The sequence below is a fragment of the Notolepis coatsorum genome (assembly GCF_963971535.1).
Source record: "Notolepis coatsorum genome assembly, chromosome: 17".
Classification (NCBI taxonomy): Eukaryota; Metazoa; Chordata; class Actinopteri; order Aulopiformes; family Paralepididae; genus Notolepis; species Notolepis coatsorum.
Window position 1 is genome coordinate 33,490,207 of NC_140181.1, and position 19,578 is coordinate 33,509,784.

At 41.2% G+C, this 19,578-nt stretch overlaps 1 protein-coding gene across 1 annotated transcript in view; it reads left to right on the forward strand.

The window, feature by feature from the left end:
* tfe3a (transcription factor binding to IGHM enhancer 3a) overlaps window positions 1-19,343 on the forward strand; it is a 94,471-nt gene extending 75,128 nt beyond the window's left edge. The window contains exons 7-11 of the mRNA XM_084332909.1: window positions 4,006-4,123; window positions 7,811-7,867; window positions 12,828-12,903; window positions 14,580-14,727; window positions 17,950-19,343. Of these exons, the coding sequence (XP_084189035.1) occupies window positions 4,006-4,123; window positions 7,811-7,867; window positions 12,828-12,903; window positions 14,580-14,727; window positions 17,950-18,378 (828 nt within the window). The 3' untranslated portion in view covers window positions 18,379-19,343. The remainder of the gene's footprint in view (window positions 1-4,005; window positions 4,124-7,810; window positions 7,868-12,827; window positions 12,904-14,579; window positions 14,728-17,949) is intronic.
* The last annotated feature ends 235 nt before the right edge of the window (window positions 19,344-19,578 follow it).

The window sequence follows — 19,578 nt, forward strand, 5'->3', positions numbered from 1 at the left end:
TCATTTCAACGTTTTCAAAGTGAAATCAAGTAACTAGCTCAGTATGCAGCTCAGTATATTAGTAACCCGGCTTGTATTAGGAGGCCGGCTTATAATTGCTTAGCTCAAGAGCGCACCCGGCCATTAATAGAGATTCGGCTTGTATTTGAGACCCGGTTACTATTAGAGGAATTACGGTATATGATACATACTGATACTGGTATTGCATATCTGTATGATACATTTATATTTACATTTACAATTAGTAATTTAGCTGACGCTTTTATCCAAAGCAATTTACAAGTTCTGTACAACAAGTCAGCAACTCAGCTAAGGGTAAGTGACATTGTTTGTCAAACAGTGTTGAACTTGAGTGCTACAGTCTTGAGCTGCATAGTAGTATAGATATATTAGCTTAATAGGTAGTAATATTGGCATGGTCGATTTTTAGTAGCAGAGTGCATAATAGTAAAATACAGTACGAAGGTTAGTATTTCTTTTCCTTTTTTTTCTTCTTAAATTGTATATGTACATACACATTTTACATACTGGTATTGGATATTAGTCTGATACATACAGATACTGGTATATACAGTATGGGTCTGATACATAACTGATACTGGTATTGGATATGGGTCTGATACATACTGATACTGGTATATACAGTATGGGTCTGATACATAACTGATACTGTATTGGATATGGGTCTGATACATACTGATACTGGTATTGGATATGGGTCTGATATATACTGATACTGGTATTGGATATGGGTCTGATACATACTGATACTGGTATTGGGATGTCTGGTTGTTGAATCATACTTCCTCAGATTGACTTATCACTTGTGTGATAAGGGTATTTAAGCTGTATCAATAGTTGTGTGTGTGGTTGTTATGGTTATGTGATGGTTATATTATGGTTGTGGTGGTTCTGTTATGGTTATCATGTTATTGTGTTGTTATAGACCAGACATGACCTATTAGGACTTATTATAGACTAGACAGGACCTGTTATAGACCAGACAGGACTAATTATAGACCAGACAGGATCGATTATAGACCAAACGGGACCTATTATAGACTAAACAGGACCTATTATAGACCAAACAGGACCTATTATAGACCAAACAGGACCTATTATAGACTAAACAGGACCTATTATAGACTAAACAGGACCTATTATAGACTAAACAGGACCTATTATAGACTAAACAGGACCTATTATAGACCAAAAGGGACCTATTATTGAACAGACATTACTGATTATAGACCAGACAGGGCCTATTATAAACTAGACAGACCCTATTATGACCTATTATAGACCAGACCGGATCTATTATAGACCAGACAGGATCTATTATAGACCAGACAGGAGTAAAGCACTCTGCTTTCGCCAGGCGCGACCCGCTCCGGGGACAGTGGCAGGTGGGGAGTTTGACTGGGGCGGTACACCTGTCAAACGGTAACACAGGAGTCCTAAGGCGAGCTCAGGGAGGACAGAAACCTCCCGTAGAGCAGAAGGGCAAAAGCTTGCTTGATCTTGATTTTCAGTATGAATAAAGACCATGAAAGCTGGGCCTCACGATCCTTCTAACTTTTTGGGTTTTAAAAACTACGGTATGCTGTTAATTAGCTTAGCATGGCTTCTCTCTCTCTCTCTCTCTCTCTCTCTCTCTCTCTCTCTCTCTCTCTCTCTCTCTCTCTCTCTCTCTCTCTCTCTCTCTCTCTCTCTCTCTCTCTCTCTCTCTCTCTCTTCCTCTCTGATGTTGAGGAAATAGGAAGACAGAGCAGACTCATCTGTGATTTCTGCTGACCTCAGAGAGAGAGAGAGAGATTTCCACTATTCCCTGATCAGGAGTGAATAACAATAATAATAATAAATTGAATTTGTATTGCACTTTTTGTTCACTGGTGCTACAGGGTTAAAACATAGTTAAAAAAATATAATAAAATAATTATTAGTAAAGAATAAAATACAGAATAAAAAATAAGATAAAAATAGAACATAGTTAAAAACATAGTATAAACAGAAAATGTAAGACAACAGCACAAGAAAAAAAAATATCACAAGAAAAAAAATAATAATAAAAAGCTAACAGTCAAAGGCCTTTTGAAACAGATTTTCAGGCCTGCTTTAAAAGAGTCCAGGCTCTGTGGTTCCCTCAGCTGGATGGGGAGGCTGTTCCACAGACACCTGGAATGTGTATCAGCATCAGGGAATGAGTAATGTTATCAGTCAGCTAGAGAGAGAGAGGTGTGTGTGAGTCTTATGTGTGTCTAAGGTGGTACATTATCAGTGTCTGATAATGTGTCTGAGTGTTCAGATTGGGTGTGTTTGGTTTGATGCACTGGGCTGTATATTACTGATATCAACACACCAGGATGAGGCAGTGGGGAATCAACCCCAGTCATCCTGTTTGGAGAAACGGGAGACCTGAGCTGTAGAGAGGAGTGTCTGGCTTTACTCACAGCAGTTTGACAGCTGATAACTAGCGAGACTGGCGTGAAGACATACTGGTGTGTTTGGTCTCAACAGTAGTATTGTTGACATTTACAGTAATGAGAACATTTCTAAATGTCACCTATTCAATATCTGTAGGTAGGCTACAGAGCATTCATAGCTGTTTGTTTCATATTCATTGTGAGGATATAACCACATTTGCTCCATTACACCTGACCAATTTCTCACTCAAGTTGAATAATTTGTTATTATTTTATAATTTTATATATATATATATATATATATATATATATATATATATATTATATATATATATATATATATTAAAAAAAAAATATATATATATATAAAAGGTCAACACTATGGTTGTATGGATAAAACAACTTAGATACACGTGGTATGTATATACAGTATGTATAATACAACATACATGAGCAGGTAGATGGTAGAAACATATACTTACATACACATTGTGTCTATGTATAATACAGTGAAGCTGTGTCTGTTCTCCTAGAGTGAAGTTGAGTCTGTTCTCCTAGAGTGAAGCTGGGTCTGTTCTCCTAGAGTGAAGCTGGGTCTGTTCTCCTAGAGTGAAGTTGAGTCTGTTCTCCTAGAGTGAAGCTGGGTCTGTTCTCCTAGAGTGAAGCTGGGTCTGTTCTCCTAGAGTGAAGCTGGGTCTGTTCTCCTAGAGTGAAGCTGTGTCTGTTCTCCTAGAGTGAAGCTGGGTTTGTTCTCCTAGAGTGAAGCTGCGTATGTTCTCCTAGAGTGAAGCTGAGTGTTCTCCTAGAGTGAAGCTGGGTCTGTTCTCCTAGAGTGAAGCTGGGTCTGTTCTCCTAGAGTGAAGCTGAGTCTGTTCTCCTAGAGTGAAGCTGGGTCTGTTCTCCTAGAGTGAAGCTGAGTCTGTTCTCCTAGAGTGAAGCTGTGTCTGTTCTCCTAGAGTGAAGTTGAGTCTGTTCTCCTAGAGTGAAGCTGGGTCTGTTCTCCTAGAGTGAAGCTGGGTCTGTTCTCCTAGAGTGAAGCTGGGTCTGTTCTCCTAGAGTGAAGTTGAGTCTGTTCTCCTAGAGTGAAGCTGGGTCTGTTCTCCTAGAGTGAAGCTGGGTCTGTTCTCCTAGAGTGAAGCTGGGTCTGTTCTGCTAGAGTGAAGCTGTGTCTGTTCTCCTAGAGTGAAGCTGGGTCTGTTCTCCTACCTAGAGTGAAGCTGCGTCTGACATTGAGTTGAATGGGATCACCATTAATTTAAACAGGTTATTACCTCGGATGTCAGAATCATCAGCAATTTGTTGCATTGTTAACTAGCTAATGTTTGATATATTGGTTGATGTATATTTCCTCAGATAGCTTGTATATTTTGAATCTCAGTACTGGCTTCAATAGAACTGGCACCAAAGTCTGGCACCAAGCAGCTCATAGAACACTGGTATTCTGACGTGATGACCCTTAGTTTCCTTGCAGCAAACCAGGAAATAAACAAATGTGTGGATGTTGTGATTGGTTGATGCTACTTGATGCTGTGTCCTAATTGGTGGATTTCAACTGACGATGTGTTGTAATTGGTCCTTGCAGCTGCCAATATCAGGGAACCTGCTGGATGTGTACAGCAGCACTGGGATGGCCACGCCCACTATCACCGTTAGCAACAGTTGCCCTGCCGACCTGCACAACGTCAAGAGAGAGATTCATGGTAAACATCCCATAACCGAACCATATCTAGACTTTACCCTCTATTATCCTCTCCTCTTTCCTCCTTTCCTCTCCTCCTCTCTTCTCCCCTCTCCTCTTCTCTCCTCCTCTCCCCTCTCTCCCTTCATCTCCTCTCACCCTCTCCTCTATCCTGTCACAAATCTGTACTTATCTTTCATTACTTACTATTTCCTTCCTGTCCTCACTAACCCATAACACACATGCACGCACGCACGCACTATGTGTCCTATGTTTCTGTCTTCCAGTCAGACAATCTTTCATTCATACAGAAACACGTGTTCTTTATAAATCATATTCAGCCTGTTAATGTTTGTAGTGGATTTTTTGCTTTGGTTTGGTTGGTTTCAATTCAGGTTCTTAGCTGATAAATACACAGAGAATTCCTGAAAACACAGGTCTCGATCCTCTAACAAGTAATCTGGTATGCGAGGTTGTCTAGAGCTAAACAAGAGCAAGTTAAAAACATAGAACTAGAGCTAAACAAGAGGAAGATACTGTATATACAAAGAACTAAACCTGGAAAAGAGGAAGATAAATACAAAGAACTAAATCTGGACAAGAGGAAGATAAATACAAAGAACTAAACCTGGACAAGAGGAAGATAAATACAAAGAACTAAACCTGGACAAGAGGAAGATAAATACAAAGAACTAAACCTGGACAAGAGGAAGATAAATACAAAGAACTAAACCTGGACAAGAGGAAGATAAATACAAAGAACTAAACCTGGACAAGAGGAAGATAAATACAAAGAACTAAACCTGGACAAGAGGAAGATAAATACAAAGAACTAAACCTGGACAAGAGGAAGATAAATACAAAGAACTAAACCTGGACAAGAGGAAGATAAATACAAAGAACTAAACCTAGATAAGAGGAAGATAAATACAAAGAACTAAACCTGGACAAGAGGAAGATAAATACAAAGAACTAGAGCTAAACAAGAGGAAGATAAATACAAAGAACTAGAGCTAAACAAGAGGAAGATAAATACAAAGAACTAAACATGGACAAGAGGAAGTTAAATACAATGAACTAGAGCTAAACTAAACCTAGATAAGAGGAAGATAAATACAAATAACTAAACCTGGATAAGAGGAAGATAAATACAAAGAACTAAACCTGGACAAGAGGAAGATAAATACAAATAACTAAACCTAGACCTGGTCATGCTGGACCTACAAAAGGCCTTTGACACGGTCAATCACTCCATTCTGATTGACAAGCTAAAAGCAATTGGTTTTGATAGTCTATCAGTGAGCTGGATGCAATCCTACCTTGAGGGGAGGGAACAGATGGTGGAGGTAAACGGTACCCTATCCCCCCCTCTCACAGTGAGCTGTGGTGTTCCACAAGGAAGCATACTAGGACCGCTACTGTTCCTAATTTATGCAAATGACATGTCGTCAGCTTGTGACTGCAACTTGTTCCTGTTTGCGGACGACTCAGCCCTGCTGGTCTCTGACAAGAACAAGTTACAGGTTGAAAAAACCCTCAGCTCCGAACTAGGCAGAATCTGCATATGGCTCGCTGATAACAAACTATCATTACACATGGGCAAAACAGAGTCCATTCTCTTCGGTTCAAATAACAAACTCAGCAAGACCGACGGCTTCTCAGTTACAGTGGGTGACAATATTGTCACAAGGAAAGATGAAATTACCTACCTGGGTTCCATCCTAGAGGCTAATCTCTCCTGTGACAAAATGGCATCCAATGTAATAAAAAAAGTCAACCAACGAACTCGATTCTTGTACCGGATCTCCTCTCTGGTAAACAAGAATACCCTGAAGACTCTGGCAGGAGCACTCATTCAGGGGTACTACGACTATGCTTGCACCTCATGGTACCAAAGCACCTCAAAGGCGCTAAAAACAAAATTACAAACATCTCAAAACAAACTGGTCAGACTACTGCTTGACCTTACTCCTAGAACCCACCTCACCCCTGCCCACTTTGACAACCTAGGATGGCTTAGAGTAGATGACAGAGTACAGCAACTTGCAATGGGCCTGGTCTACAAGATACACTACACGACCAAGGTACCCATGTACATGGCAAAATACTTCCCAAAGGTCAGTGAATACCACGATCACAACACCAGAGGGAGCTCCACAAATCATGTTAAACCCAGATTCGGCTCAAATAAGGGACTAAACACGTTTCGCAATTATGCCACATCAATGTGGAACGCCCTACCCAAAGCTGTAAAGGAATGTGGATCACTACCCACTTTCAAAACCTCTCTCAAGAGACACCTACGGGAGACTGCAATTCAACACTGGCCCCTGTAAATATCCTAACCCAACCCCCTCCAATGTACAGTCATTTACCTAGTATGGTTTTGTCAATAGTCCAATGTACAATTTTGTTTGTTTGTACAGAGGCTCCCCCCCCTCAATGTACAGTTTTGCTTGTTTATACAGTGTGCCCCCCCCCCCCCCCCCCCCCCCAACCACCTCCAATGTAAATTACCCAGTATGGTTGTCAATATCCCAGTGTACCCAACCCCCCCCACCCAACCTCCTCCAATGTACAGTTTCTACGTCAAATGTATATACTCCCTTTTCTTGACTCCTTCTGTATCACAAACAGTACTGTATTTGCAAATCTGGTATGTCATAAATGTATAGATGTAGCAGTACTGACTATCTGTATGTCATGTATGTCATATATGTCCTGATGAATTGAAAATGGGGGACCCTGGTGGAAACAAGACGAAAGTCTTTCTCTGGTCTGCATCCCCTTAACAATTGTGTGTATTGAGCTGTACTGTATTGTACCCATTCTGCAATCTGTTAATAAAGTTTTCAATCAATCAATCAATCAGACAAGAGGAAGATAAATACAAAGAACTAGAGCTAAACAAGAGGAAGTTAAATACAATGAACTAGAGCTAAACTAAACCTAGATAAGAGGAAGATAAATACAAATAACTAAACCTAGATAAGAGAGGAAGATAAATACAAAGAACTAAACGTAGACAGTGAAAACAACATACATGGAAACAACTAGACCAGGAAGAGAAGAGAGAGCAGGAGGGCAGATGGTGACAGCGAGAGAGCAGGAGGGGCCTCCTGTCCCTTCCCACCTCTCCTCTCAAACCCATTGCTTATGGCTACTATAGTGGGTCCGTCTTCAGCTTGTATAACTACATTACTATCTGTCTTCAGTATAACTACATTACTATCTGTCATCAGTATAACTACAATACTGTCTGTCATCAGTATAACTACATTACTATCTGTCTTTAGTATAACTACATTACTATCTGTCTTCAGTATAACTACATCATTACTATCTGTCTTCAGTATAACTACTGTACATTACTATCTGTCTTCAGTATAACCACATTACTATCTGTCTTTAGTATAACTACATTACTATCTGTCTTCAGTATAACTACATCATTACTATCTGTCTTCAGTATAACTACTGTACATTACTATCTGTCTTCAGTATAACCACATTACTATCTGTCTTTAGTATAACTACATTACTATCTGTCTTCAGTATAACTACATCATTACTATCTGTCTTCAGTATAACTACTGTACATTACTATCTGTCTTCAGTATAACTACATTACTATGTCATCAGCCTGTATAACTACATTACTATCTGTCTTCAGTATAACTACATTACTATCTTATTTGTTGTGTTGTAGAAGTGGAGACCAAAGCTCTGATGAAAGAGAGACAGAAGAAAAACAACCACAACCTTAGTAAGTATATTATATTATAGTATATATATACTGTATATATTACACATTAATATTCCTTAGTAAGTACCACAATTATCACAGTACAATATTACCACAGTACCACAGTTTAATATTATATTAAATATACCTTAATATACCTTAGTAAGTAACACAGTACAACATTACATTACAATTGTACCACTGTACAATATTTCCACTGTACAATATTACTACAGTACAATATTACCACTGTACAATATTACTATAGTACAATATTACCACTGTACAATATGTCCAGTGGTAATACAATATTATATTTAAAGGGGAACTCCAACATTTTGGGAAATTAGCTTATTTAACATCTTCCCTGGAGTTAGACAAGAAGATACATACCTTTTTTGTCTCTGTGCGTACATTTTAGCTTTGGGAATAGACGCTCCGTTAGCATAGCTTAGCTTCATCACTGGAAGTGAGGCAGGACAGTAGCCTTACAGTGCCTTACAGTGTATTGCAAGGTCTGACATTGACCAAATTTGATATGCATGACCTTGGTGGGCTCTAGGTCAACTCCTGAAAAGGGGGTCAATGTCAGACCTTGCAATCAAAAGTTAGGGGGCGCACTGAAATTATGGCAAGGGTTATTAGCCCCCTAACTTTTGATTGCAAAGTCTGACATTGACCCCCTTTTCAGGAGTTGACCTAGAGCCCACCAAGGTCATGCATATCAAGTTTGGTCAATGTCAGACCTTGCAATACACTGTAAGGCACTGTAAGGCTACTGTCCTGCCTCACTTCCAGTGATGAAGCTAAGCTATGCTAACGGAGCGTCTATTCCCAAAGCTAAAATGCACGCACAGAGACAAAAAAGGTATGTATCTTCTTGTCTAACTCCAGGGAAGATGTTAAATAAGCTAATTTCCCAAAATGTTGGAGTTCCCCTTTAAGGCTGTCAAAGTTAACGCGTTATTAACTCTTTGGCGGCCAAACACGTAATATTACGTGTTTCACCGCTGTTACGTGTGGGGGTTTGTCTGTACCCTGATCAGGTATTCCCAGTGTGTGATGTGTTATGTCTAGTTGTAGTTCCCTGTTCTGGTCTTGTAGTCCTTATCGTTTTCCTCCCAGGTGTATCCATTTGTAATCAACCCAGGTGTGTCTTGTCTCGTCATCCCCTCGTGTATAACTGTCCTGTTCTTCCCTGCGTGAGATGCTGATCCTGTCTGTACAGTTCTGTGTTTTGTTTGTCATTATTTTATATTACTTTCTGATTACAAAACCATGGTAACTATTAATTAAATATCTTTTGTTGGTTACTTTGGCTACCGTCTCCTTATTATGTTACATTGACAAGACAACGAGCCTTCCTTCAGTCAATGGTAATGTAATAACCGCCAACGCTTGAGCGTCAAAAACGTAATAATTAGTGCTGTCAATCGATTAAAATATTTAACTCTATTAATGGCATGATTGTCCATAGTTAATTTTTTATTTATTTTTTTCTACCTTAAACAGATCTTTTTCAAGTTCCAAGTTTTAATACTCTTATCAACATGCGAGTCAACAAATGCTTGCTTTATGCAGCCATTTAACACAAAAGGATGACCCTCATGCATTGCAAATTTGCATCAAATTCAAAACAGAGTGATGCACAAAATAACTTAAAAGAAAATAATAATTTAAAACAATGAATAAAGTGTGCATGAAATAATAGGGGAAAGAAAACGTTAGGAACTTGTTACATTCACCCACACAAGGGCTGAGTAATCACACCCCCCCCTCTCTCTCTCACACATACACTCTCCCAGCTCTCTTTCTCTCTTGCCCCTTCCTCATCTCTCTCACCCCCCTCTCTCTCTATATCTCACTCACACACACACACACACACACACACACACACACACACACACACCCACACACTTCAGAAACAAACATAGTATCAATGAGAGCATCAATAATACACCTGAGTGAAGTCTAGTAAACAAAAAAACAAAAATCTTAAAAGTTCATCGTGAGTTAAAAAAAATAGTGGCGTTAATAGAACCGGGCGATAACGCGTTAATACCGCGTTAACTTTGACAGCCTTAGTAATTATATGTTTTTAGATCCTTTTTTTTATCCACTTTTTCTCCTTATTTTCTATTTTTCTCCCATCCCAATTTCGTGTATCCAATTCTCCCCTCCCCTGTCTTGAACGTTGCTCGACTATGCCCCCCACTGGTCGGTTGTAGAGAGGATAGAAGCCTTGCATCACGCGTTCCCTCCGGCACACGAGGAGGCAGCCTGTCACATCTTTTCGTCTGCCAGCGCGGACTCTCATTGGCGAGGTGTAACGCATGGGAGGCTCACACTATCCCCGCCATTTCCTGTCTCTGCTGTGCAGGCGTCTCCCAACCGACCTGTAGGGGTCGCTGTCCACAACGTCCAATCCCCACCCATCGACTTCCACCCGCTGACTCTGCCAAATGAGCCAGTACGATGGCTGGCCCAAGCCGGAGGCAATGCTGAGACTGGGATTCGATACCGGAGTCTCTTGCATTGGTGACGAGCGCAATCTCCGCTACGCCACCCAGCCGCGCTGTTTTTAGATCCTTTGATATTTTTCCTTTGATCCCTGTTATTTTTTTTTATTGATCTTTTTCCCCCTCCTTTTTCCTCCGATTTTCTCCCATCCCAATTTTCTTTCTTTATTTCAGATCCCCATTAGTCACTGCCTCAGCAACGACTATTCTTCCTGGGGTCTGGATCCAAACATATAAAATTAAACAAGAATAATCAATAAACAACATAAAAACAAAACAAATATCAATAAAACACCAATGTTAGTCGTTATGCCAATTCCCAATCCCCTTCCTGGTCGCTGCGCACTTACCCCCCACAGTTGGTCTGGGAGAGTGGAGGCTACCACGTGCTTCCTCCGACACACGTCCAGCCAATCAACCGCTTCTTTTCACCTGGCAGCGCGGATTCTCACTGAGAGGGCGTAGCGTGTGGAAGGATCACACTATCCCACTTAGATCCTATCCGCGCTTAGCAGGCGTCCCGACCGAACTGTAGGAGTCGCTGTTTACAACGACCCGGACCCACCCCGCCAGCTTCTCCCACCCTCTAATACAGCCAATTGTATTAGTGTGAACGGCCAGCCAAGCTGGTGACAACCCCGGAGCTGTGAGCTGGATTCGAACAGGCGAATCCAGCCGCTCCAGGGTTGGTGACGAACGCAATCTCCGTTACGCCACCTGACCGCCCCCTTTGATCCCCGTTCTAAACGGCCATCCGGATCATTCTAGGTGTCCCTGGCTCATTTGCCTACGTTGGAATTGCAATGCCGATCGAATCTCACCAGGTGGCAGTATCGCCTACCTTTTGAACTGTTTAGCGTGTAATAAACTTCAAACTACAGTGTGTAGAAACAAACTATTTTTTACATGTTGGACTAGAAATAGTGTCTGTCAAATGAGCCATACTATTGTCTCCATAGCTATAATATAGAATATACAATAGCTCTGCAAAGATCGTGAAATATCGTGAAAATGGCAAGGAAAAGCTGGCCAGTGCAGATGGGGAAAGGGCGTGGCTCTCAATGAGTTAACGCATGTGTGTGTGTGTGAGAGAGAGAGAGAGGGGGGGGGGGGTGAGTCCTCAGCCCTTGTGTGGGTGAATGTAACAAGTTCCTAACATTTTCTTTCCCCTATTATTTCATGCACACTTTATTCATTGTTTTAAATTATTATTTTCTTTTAAGTTATTTTGTGCAAATTTGCAATGCATGAGGGTCATCCTTTTGTGTTAAATGGCTGCATAAAGCAAGCATTTGTTGACTCTCATCATCATGTTGATAAGAGTATTACAACTTGAAAAAGATCCGTTTAAGGTAGATTTAGAACAGAGATTAATTTGTGTGCATGAAATTAATAATCACGATTAACTATGGACAATCATGCGATTAATCAGATTAAATATTTTAATAGATTGACAGCCTTAATTCTATTACACATTAATATACCACCGTACACATTAAGTACCACCGTACAATATTACCACAGTAAAATATGACCACTGTACAATATTACCACTGTACAATATTACCACTGTACAATATTACTACAGTACAATATTACCACCGTACAATATTACTACAGTACAATATTTCCACCATACAATATTATATTAAACATTAAATATATATTATTAAATACTACACATATACCTTACTAAGTACAACTGTACAATATTACCATTGTACAATATTACCACCGTACAATATTACCATCATACAATATTATTACACTACAATATTATTTACCACAGTACAATATTAGCACCATACAATATTATGACCGTACAATATTATTACAGTACAATATTATCACAGTAGCCTACAATATTAGCACCATACAATATTACCACCCTACAATATTATATTAAACATGAATATACCTTAGTAAGTACCACCGTACAATATTACCACACTAAAATATTACCACTGTACAATATTACCATTGTACAATATTAATACTAAATTATGTTATATCTAGTAAAATTAATGGAAGAACAAATATAAATGTAAGGGGGTAGGGATCAATAAGCTTAGCTTCCCTCTACTCCTTTTTTGGACATGTCTGCTAACCAAACACATTGCTCTTGACCTTTTGTTTATAATTCCTTTTTCTTTTTTTAATGTTTTTTTTTTAATGTTTTTTAATTTGTTGTTATGATTGTTTGGTTTGACGGAACAAGATACCGTGATTTGTTTGGAGGAAATGGAGAATTACATGTTCAAAAATAAACTTTTCATTCATTCATTCATTCATTCATTCATCATTCATTCATTCATTCATTCATTCATTCAATACTGTACAATATTACGATGTAGTCCTACATGGATCCATGATGGTATACCTTCATATTCAGTAGACCTCCTAGTCCTACATGGATCCATGATGGTTTGTTCAGAGTATAAACTTGTTGTGTTGGTTTCCAGTTGAGAGACGAAGGAGATTCAACATCAATGACCGGATCAAAGAGCTTGGCGGTTTGATACCCAAGACCCCAGACCCGTGAGTACCTCATATTAGAGCTGGAGTCTGTAATGTCGTCAAACAGTGGCCCATTTCAAGATCAGATATGGGTCTTATCTATAACCTTATCTTATCCTAACAACCCCCCCTGCATGTACATTTACACAAGAATGTAAAGCAGGCCTTGGACATAAACTGAAACATAGCAAAAAGAAAGTCTGACTGCTGGGCATTTCCCGACATGCCTCTCAAACAAATAATTCTGAAACCAGTCACATGCCTTTCTATCCAAACCAATACTAGATAATATGTGTAAGAGCAAGAGATGATCAACTGTATTCCTGTGTCCCAGGACAGTTCAGTCAGTCTGTTCTTCCTGTGCCGCAGGACAGTTCAGTCAGTCTGTTCTTCCTGTGCCGCAGGACAGTTCAGTCAGTCTGTTCTTCCTGTGCCCCAGGACAGTTCAGTCAGTCTGTTCTTCCTGTGCCGCAGGACAGTTCAGTCAGTCTGTTCTTCCTGTGCCCCAGGACAGTTCAGTCAGTCTGTTCTTCCTGTGCTGCAGGACAGTTCAGTCAGTCTGTTCTTCCTGTGCCCCAGGACAGTTCAGTCAGTCTGTTCTTCCTGTGCCGCAGGACAGTTCAGTCAGTCTGTTCTTCCTGTGCCGCAGGACAGTTCAGTCAGTATGTTCTTCCTGTACCCCAGGACAGCTCAGTCAGTATGTTCTTCCTGTGCTGCAGGACAGTTCAGTCAGTATGTTCTTCTTGTGTTCCAGGACAGTTCAGTCAGTATGTTCTCTCAGTGCCCCAGGACAGTTCAGTCAGTATGTTCTTCCTGTGTCCCGACTCCCAGGACAGTTCAGTGAGTCTGTTCTTCCTGTGCCTCAGGACAGTTCAGTCAGTATGTTCTTCCTGTGTCCCAGGACAGTTCAGTCAGTATTTGTGAACATGCACTCTCTCTCTCCTAAAGCTAGAAATCAGAGAGAGAACCCTCCAATCTGTGATGTCACTGGGATGTAAAATCTGGGGCTGCTCCATAGTCCACAATGAATGGGGCTCTGACTTTATGAGACCATAAAATGTTTGTCTTGAGCTCTAACACCCACATAAAGTGTATTATTCTAGCATTGCTAGACGTTCTGGACCAGAATTGAGACCTCATTTGGGTGTAAGAGCTCACACATTAACTATGTTAATAATACCTGACTAGCGATGTGTGTGTGATGCTTTTAGCTGCGACCAGCAGCCCTATAGCTCGCTCTGTTGGTTGGTTGGTTGGTTCACAAAATTGTCCTCACCCTGTAGCAGTTTCCGCCCTTGGAGGCTGAAGGTCATGGAGGTCAAGTGTGTGTGTGTGTGTGTGTGTGTGTGTGTGTGTGTGTGTGTGTGTGTGTGTGTGTGTGTGTGTGTGTGTGTGTGTGTGTGTGTGTGTGTGTGTGTGTGTGTGTGTGTGTGTGTGTGTGTGTGTGTGTGTGTGTGTGTGTGTGTGTGTGTGTGTGTGTGTGTGTGTGTGTGTGTGTGTGTGTGTGTGTGTGTGTGTGTGTGAGTTAATTAATTAATTAATGTGTGGATTCATGCACGTACAAAGTCACAGCTGTTGAAAAGTGGATTTTCTTAAAAACTCACAAATTAAAATGACTTTGTCATGATAAGACTGACGTTTATCAGGACGGTACTGTATCTCATGTTGTGCTACAGTAACTGGATGTCTCTCTTCAGGGAGATGCGTTGGAACAAGGGGACGATCCTCAAGGCATCTGTGGACTACATCAGGAAGCTTCAGAAGGAGCAACAGAGATCCAGAGAGATGGAGACCAGGCAGAGAAAACTAGAACACGCTAACAGATCACTGCTGCTACGCATCCAGGTATAGAGAGTGAAGGAGAGGGAGAGGGAGAGAGAGAGATGGGGGTGGGGGGGGGGTGACTGTGATAATAACTGGTATAGCTAGGTCAGGGTTTCTCAAACTTTTTCATACCGTGACCCCATTTTATTTAGGATTTTTTTTGGGGACCCCACACACATGTTAACACATTGGCTGCCAGACGCGAGATTTCTCGGGTTTTGGTTGTCTTTTCTTTTATTCGATTTTTTTTTATTCATTACAGGTTCACGGACCTCGGTGTTACCATAGGAAATTATTCTGAGATCCCAAAAGTGAAATACCGGCCGCATCCTGCTAGGTGGCAGTATCGCCCACTCTTTGAAACCTTATTTCACACTGTGTTACATCGTATATGGTCCGGGCGGAGAATTTAGACCAAGCCAAGTGAATCGCTTCATCTGACCACTTCGAAACGCATTCAGCACACTTGAGGCATATCCTGTGCCACTTCGTGTCAGGGACCCGATCGACATCAATACTGGAAATTGCGATCAGACAATTGGAATATTCTTTTTGGGATACCTCCTAGTAAAGGTAAGGACTATATGACATCAATTCCACCTTGATCCTACAATGATTTCATATCGATCCGGCCGATCAACGTATGTAGTATTTAAAACGAATGCCGTTACTGGCGATCAAAGCATCAAAAAACGACCCCCCCCCCCCCCCCCCTTTCATGCATTCATGATGAAACATAATACCTATTATATACCTTTGAATCGGAAATAGTAGCGTGTCCAGACGAGCAACCCGAACGCTTTTAGCAGAATTCACGTATTGCTCCATAACACAGGTTCACTCTGAATACAATATTCACCACGGTATAACACGCAAACGTATACATGAAAATATTTCTTCTTTTTCACATGTTGAACGATGGATAGTTAACCTCTTCCGCCCGTGCGGTCCGAGGGCGGACCGCAAATGACATCATGTCATAAATCAAGCTCTGCAGACTGTCTGACAAAATTATCGTTTTATTTTTCAAACGTATTCAAGTATAAACATCATAACAGCAGTTATAATGTATATTATCATCAATACGTTAGTTTACCAATAGGTTAAAGTGTTATTAGTGAGATTTTAGTATTCGTTTTTGTGTTGTTTTGATCGCGAAAGTCGGCCATTTTTTAAAATTGAGCATCTGTAATTGTAGTCATTTTGGGGCCATTTTGAAGAGGACATCCAGAGCTTTCAATGAGCGTTGGAATTTTTCAAAACGACACTTCCCGAATGCCGTTACTGGCATTCGGGGGCCTCTATGGGGCTTCAAGCAATACATTCACTGAGGTCCATAGATGTCCCTAGATACCAAGAACATGCAAATGGACCTTGTAGAAGTGGAGCAATATTCCATTTACTTAGGTATGTATTTTAGGTGGATTTTCAGAAAATAGGGCTCCGGGCTTAACACATTGGACGCCAGAGGGCGCTACGGTCATTGGGCCGTTGTCTGCCATCGCTTTGTTCAATGGAGAGAATCCCGTGTTTGCGAGTGCGTAAACTATATGAAATATTATAGCTATGGATCTAATAACGCTGTCGATTGTCAGTGAGTTTATTCTGGCCAACATGCAAAAAACAGATTGTTTTTCATCCGTACATTTCCGTTTTATACCGTGTTGAATATGAGTATAGTTTGGGTGATTCTGAGTAACCACAGGAAAAGACGCGAAAATAGCCCTTTAGTGAAATCCAGTTATCACGTTGTCATTTTTTGCCTGATCGAATCTTCCTGAAATCAACGCTAGATTATTATTATTATGTCTCCTCATGCACCCATGAAATGGGGCTTGGAGCGGGGCGCCCCCCCCCCCCGCCACCAACGGTAAACAGCACACACACAGTCCACACAGACAGCTTCGATCGCGGGAGAAATGAATATCAGATCAATGCAAGATTGGATATATAGTGTCCTTACCTTGTCTCTGATGTAATGCAAAAAAAATAATCCAATTATCTGATCGCCATTCCAAGTACTTGTCGCGGAGGTCCGTCCCACATTATCCGGCATTGCATATGAACGAGGGGGCGGGGCAGTTTAGTTGATGCATCGTTGTAAGCGCTTGTCCTGCCGGAGTATTTAAACCCTGCCCGCACGGCTCAGCTCGGCCCAGAAAACAAACTACATGGTTTCAAATTAGTGCAATAGCGGCCGAAGGCGTTAGAGGGCGGTATTGACCATCTGCCAGCTCAGACACATTCAGAACAGTATGCACAGGCTGCCCCGATGAATTATGAATGGCAATAGCGAATAAAAGAAAAACGGATCCAATAACGAGTATACTCGTTGTCTGGCGCTCAACGGTTGGACGGCAATAACGAGTTAACTCGTTTTTGGCGCAGAATGTGTTAAGAGGTTAATGTCAAATGAGCCATAGTATTATCTCCATAGCTATAATATAGAATATAGATATAGCCCTGCAAACACCGCAACGCACAGTGAAAGTCCCTATACTTTACAGCGGTGGCACACTGAGTACAAAGATGGGACAACAGCATGGCAGTCAATGTGTTAACGTATCGCGTAATTTCAATGTGGAATTAAGAAATATCAAAATAAAAGCACACGTTGTTGAACTTGATCATGCATATTTATTAGAAAATGTTATTACAGCACTATGTTATCAATACACATTTATAAAACGAGGCATATTTAGCCAAAATATGTTGCCAGAACATTAAATATAAAAAATGCGCGACCCCACTGTCACCGGGGTCGCGACCTGTAGTTTGAGAACCACTGAGTGAGCATGCTAGGTTGTTATTGTGATACCTTGTACAGCTAGGCGATAGCTTGCTAGGCTGCTGCTGTTGTTGTTGTGATAACTGGTATAGCTAGGCTAAACGATAGCTTGCTAGGTTGTAGTTACTGTGATAACTGGTATAGCTAGCCGATAGCTTGCTAGGTTGTTGTTATTGTGATAACTAGTATAGCTAGGCGATAGCTTGCTAGGTTGTTGTTATTGTGATAACTAGTATAGCTAGGTGATAGCTTGCTAGGCTTTTATTGTGATAACTGGTATAGCTAGGCGATAGCTTGCTAGGTTGTTGTTATTGTGATAACTAGTATAGCTAGGCGATAGCTTGCTATGTTTTGTTTCCAGCTGACTATAAACCTTCTATACAGTCAGGTTGCAGGAAACTGTAGTGAGATATTGTCAGATCTGATAGTGTTTATCTTTTTCTCTTGTTTTGAAGGAGTTGGAGATTCAGGCTCGCGTCCACGGCCTCGCTGCCTCTACTCCTTCTTCCTCCACCTCCTCCTCCCTGGATCTGGGGGTGGGAGACTCTGTAATTGACCCCCAGACCCTCCTCTCCCCCCCACCGCTCTCCTTCATTTCCTCCTCTGTCGGCATGACAACCATGGCCATGCCCTTAGACCTGGACACCCTGAGCTTTGCGGAGCTGGAAGACACTCAGGGGGTCCCCACTGTTTTCTCCCCAGACCTGTTGAGTGACATGGGGCTGGGTGGTCTGGATGGTCTGGGGGACATTCTGATGGAGGACAGCATGGGTAGAGTGCTGTCTCCTTTAGGGGGTGGAGATCCGCTCCTGTCCTCCGTGTCACCAGGAGCCTCCAGGACGAGCAGCAGGAGAAGCAGCTTCAGCATGGAGGAGGACTACTGAAACAGGAAACCAATCAAAGAAGGACTACACAATGACATCATCACACGGAGGACATCCATTGGCTGGTGCTGGGACTAATATAGTGTTTTTATTCAAGAAAACAGGACAATGTACTAAACCACCTAAAGCGCTGGTCCCATGTAACTATGGTAATCGCTGTGTTCCAGAACGTTGGTCCCATGCAACTATGGTAATCGCTGTGTTCCAGAACGCTGGTCCCATGCAACTATGGTAACCGCTGTGTTCCAGAACGTTGGTCCCATGTAACTACAGTAACCATTGTGTTCCAGAACATTAGTCCCATGTAACTACAGTAACCATTGTGTTCCAGAACGTTGGTCCCATCTAACTATGGTAACCATTGTGTTCCAGAACGTTGGTCCCATGTAACTACAGTAACCATTGTGTTCCAGAACGTTGGTCCCATGTAACTATGGTAACCATTGTGTTCCAGAACATTGGTCCCATGTAACCATGGAAATATTTAGGGTTGTCCTCCAGTTTTTAGTCGAGTAATAGTCAAGGACTTTGTCGACTAATCAATTTGTTGATTTAATCAGCAAATCTGTACATTTTGTAAAGTTTTCAGAGTTAAAATCTTGTACTTGCTACTTGAGATGTGCTTAGCATTTTCAGGAAATAACTCATTCAGTTTGTAAAACATAAAAATCAACTAATTGACTAACAAAGTCACCAACAGATGAATGGATTATGAGGGGGATCTGCTGCTCAGACAGCATGCCACATTAGATCCTAAAAAAACTACTTTGGAAGTCATGGAAACTATTGTAATGCTGCTGTAGTTGGGATGGGGTTGGTTATCTTGCCAAGTAAACCTGAAGCTCATTGGCTGTAAGTAAGCATTCTCACAGCTGATTGGCTATATTAAGAGAGGTTGGTTCCAATACAAGGTCACAGGGGTTCTGTAACTGGATGGGACCAGCTGAGAGGAGGAGGACGGAGGTTCCTCATCCCAGGGTCATCTCAATCCTCCAGTTCTCCTCCTAAACCAATCCCAGGAGCTCCACAAGATCATGTGATGCAACATATTTGCTACCAAGGTTTGAAGACGGATATGGAAAATAGCTTGTCAATAGCTGGTTGGTAAAAAAGGAAAAAAGAACTTAAGCCAGTTGTAGAAGATAGTCGATGGAATTCACCTATTTCTGTTTGTTTAATTTTTTATTAAGTAGGTATGTT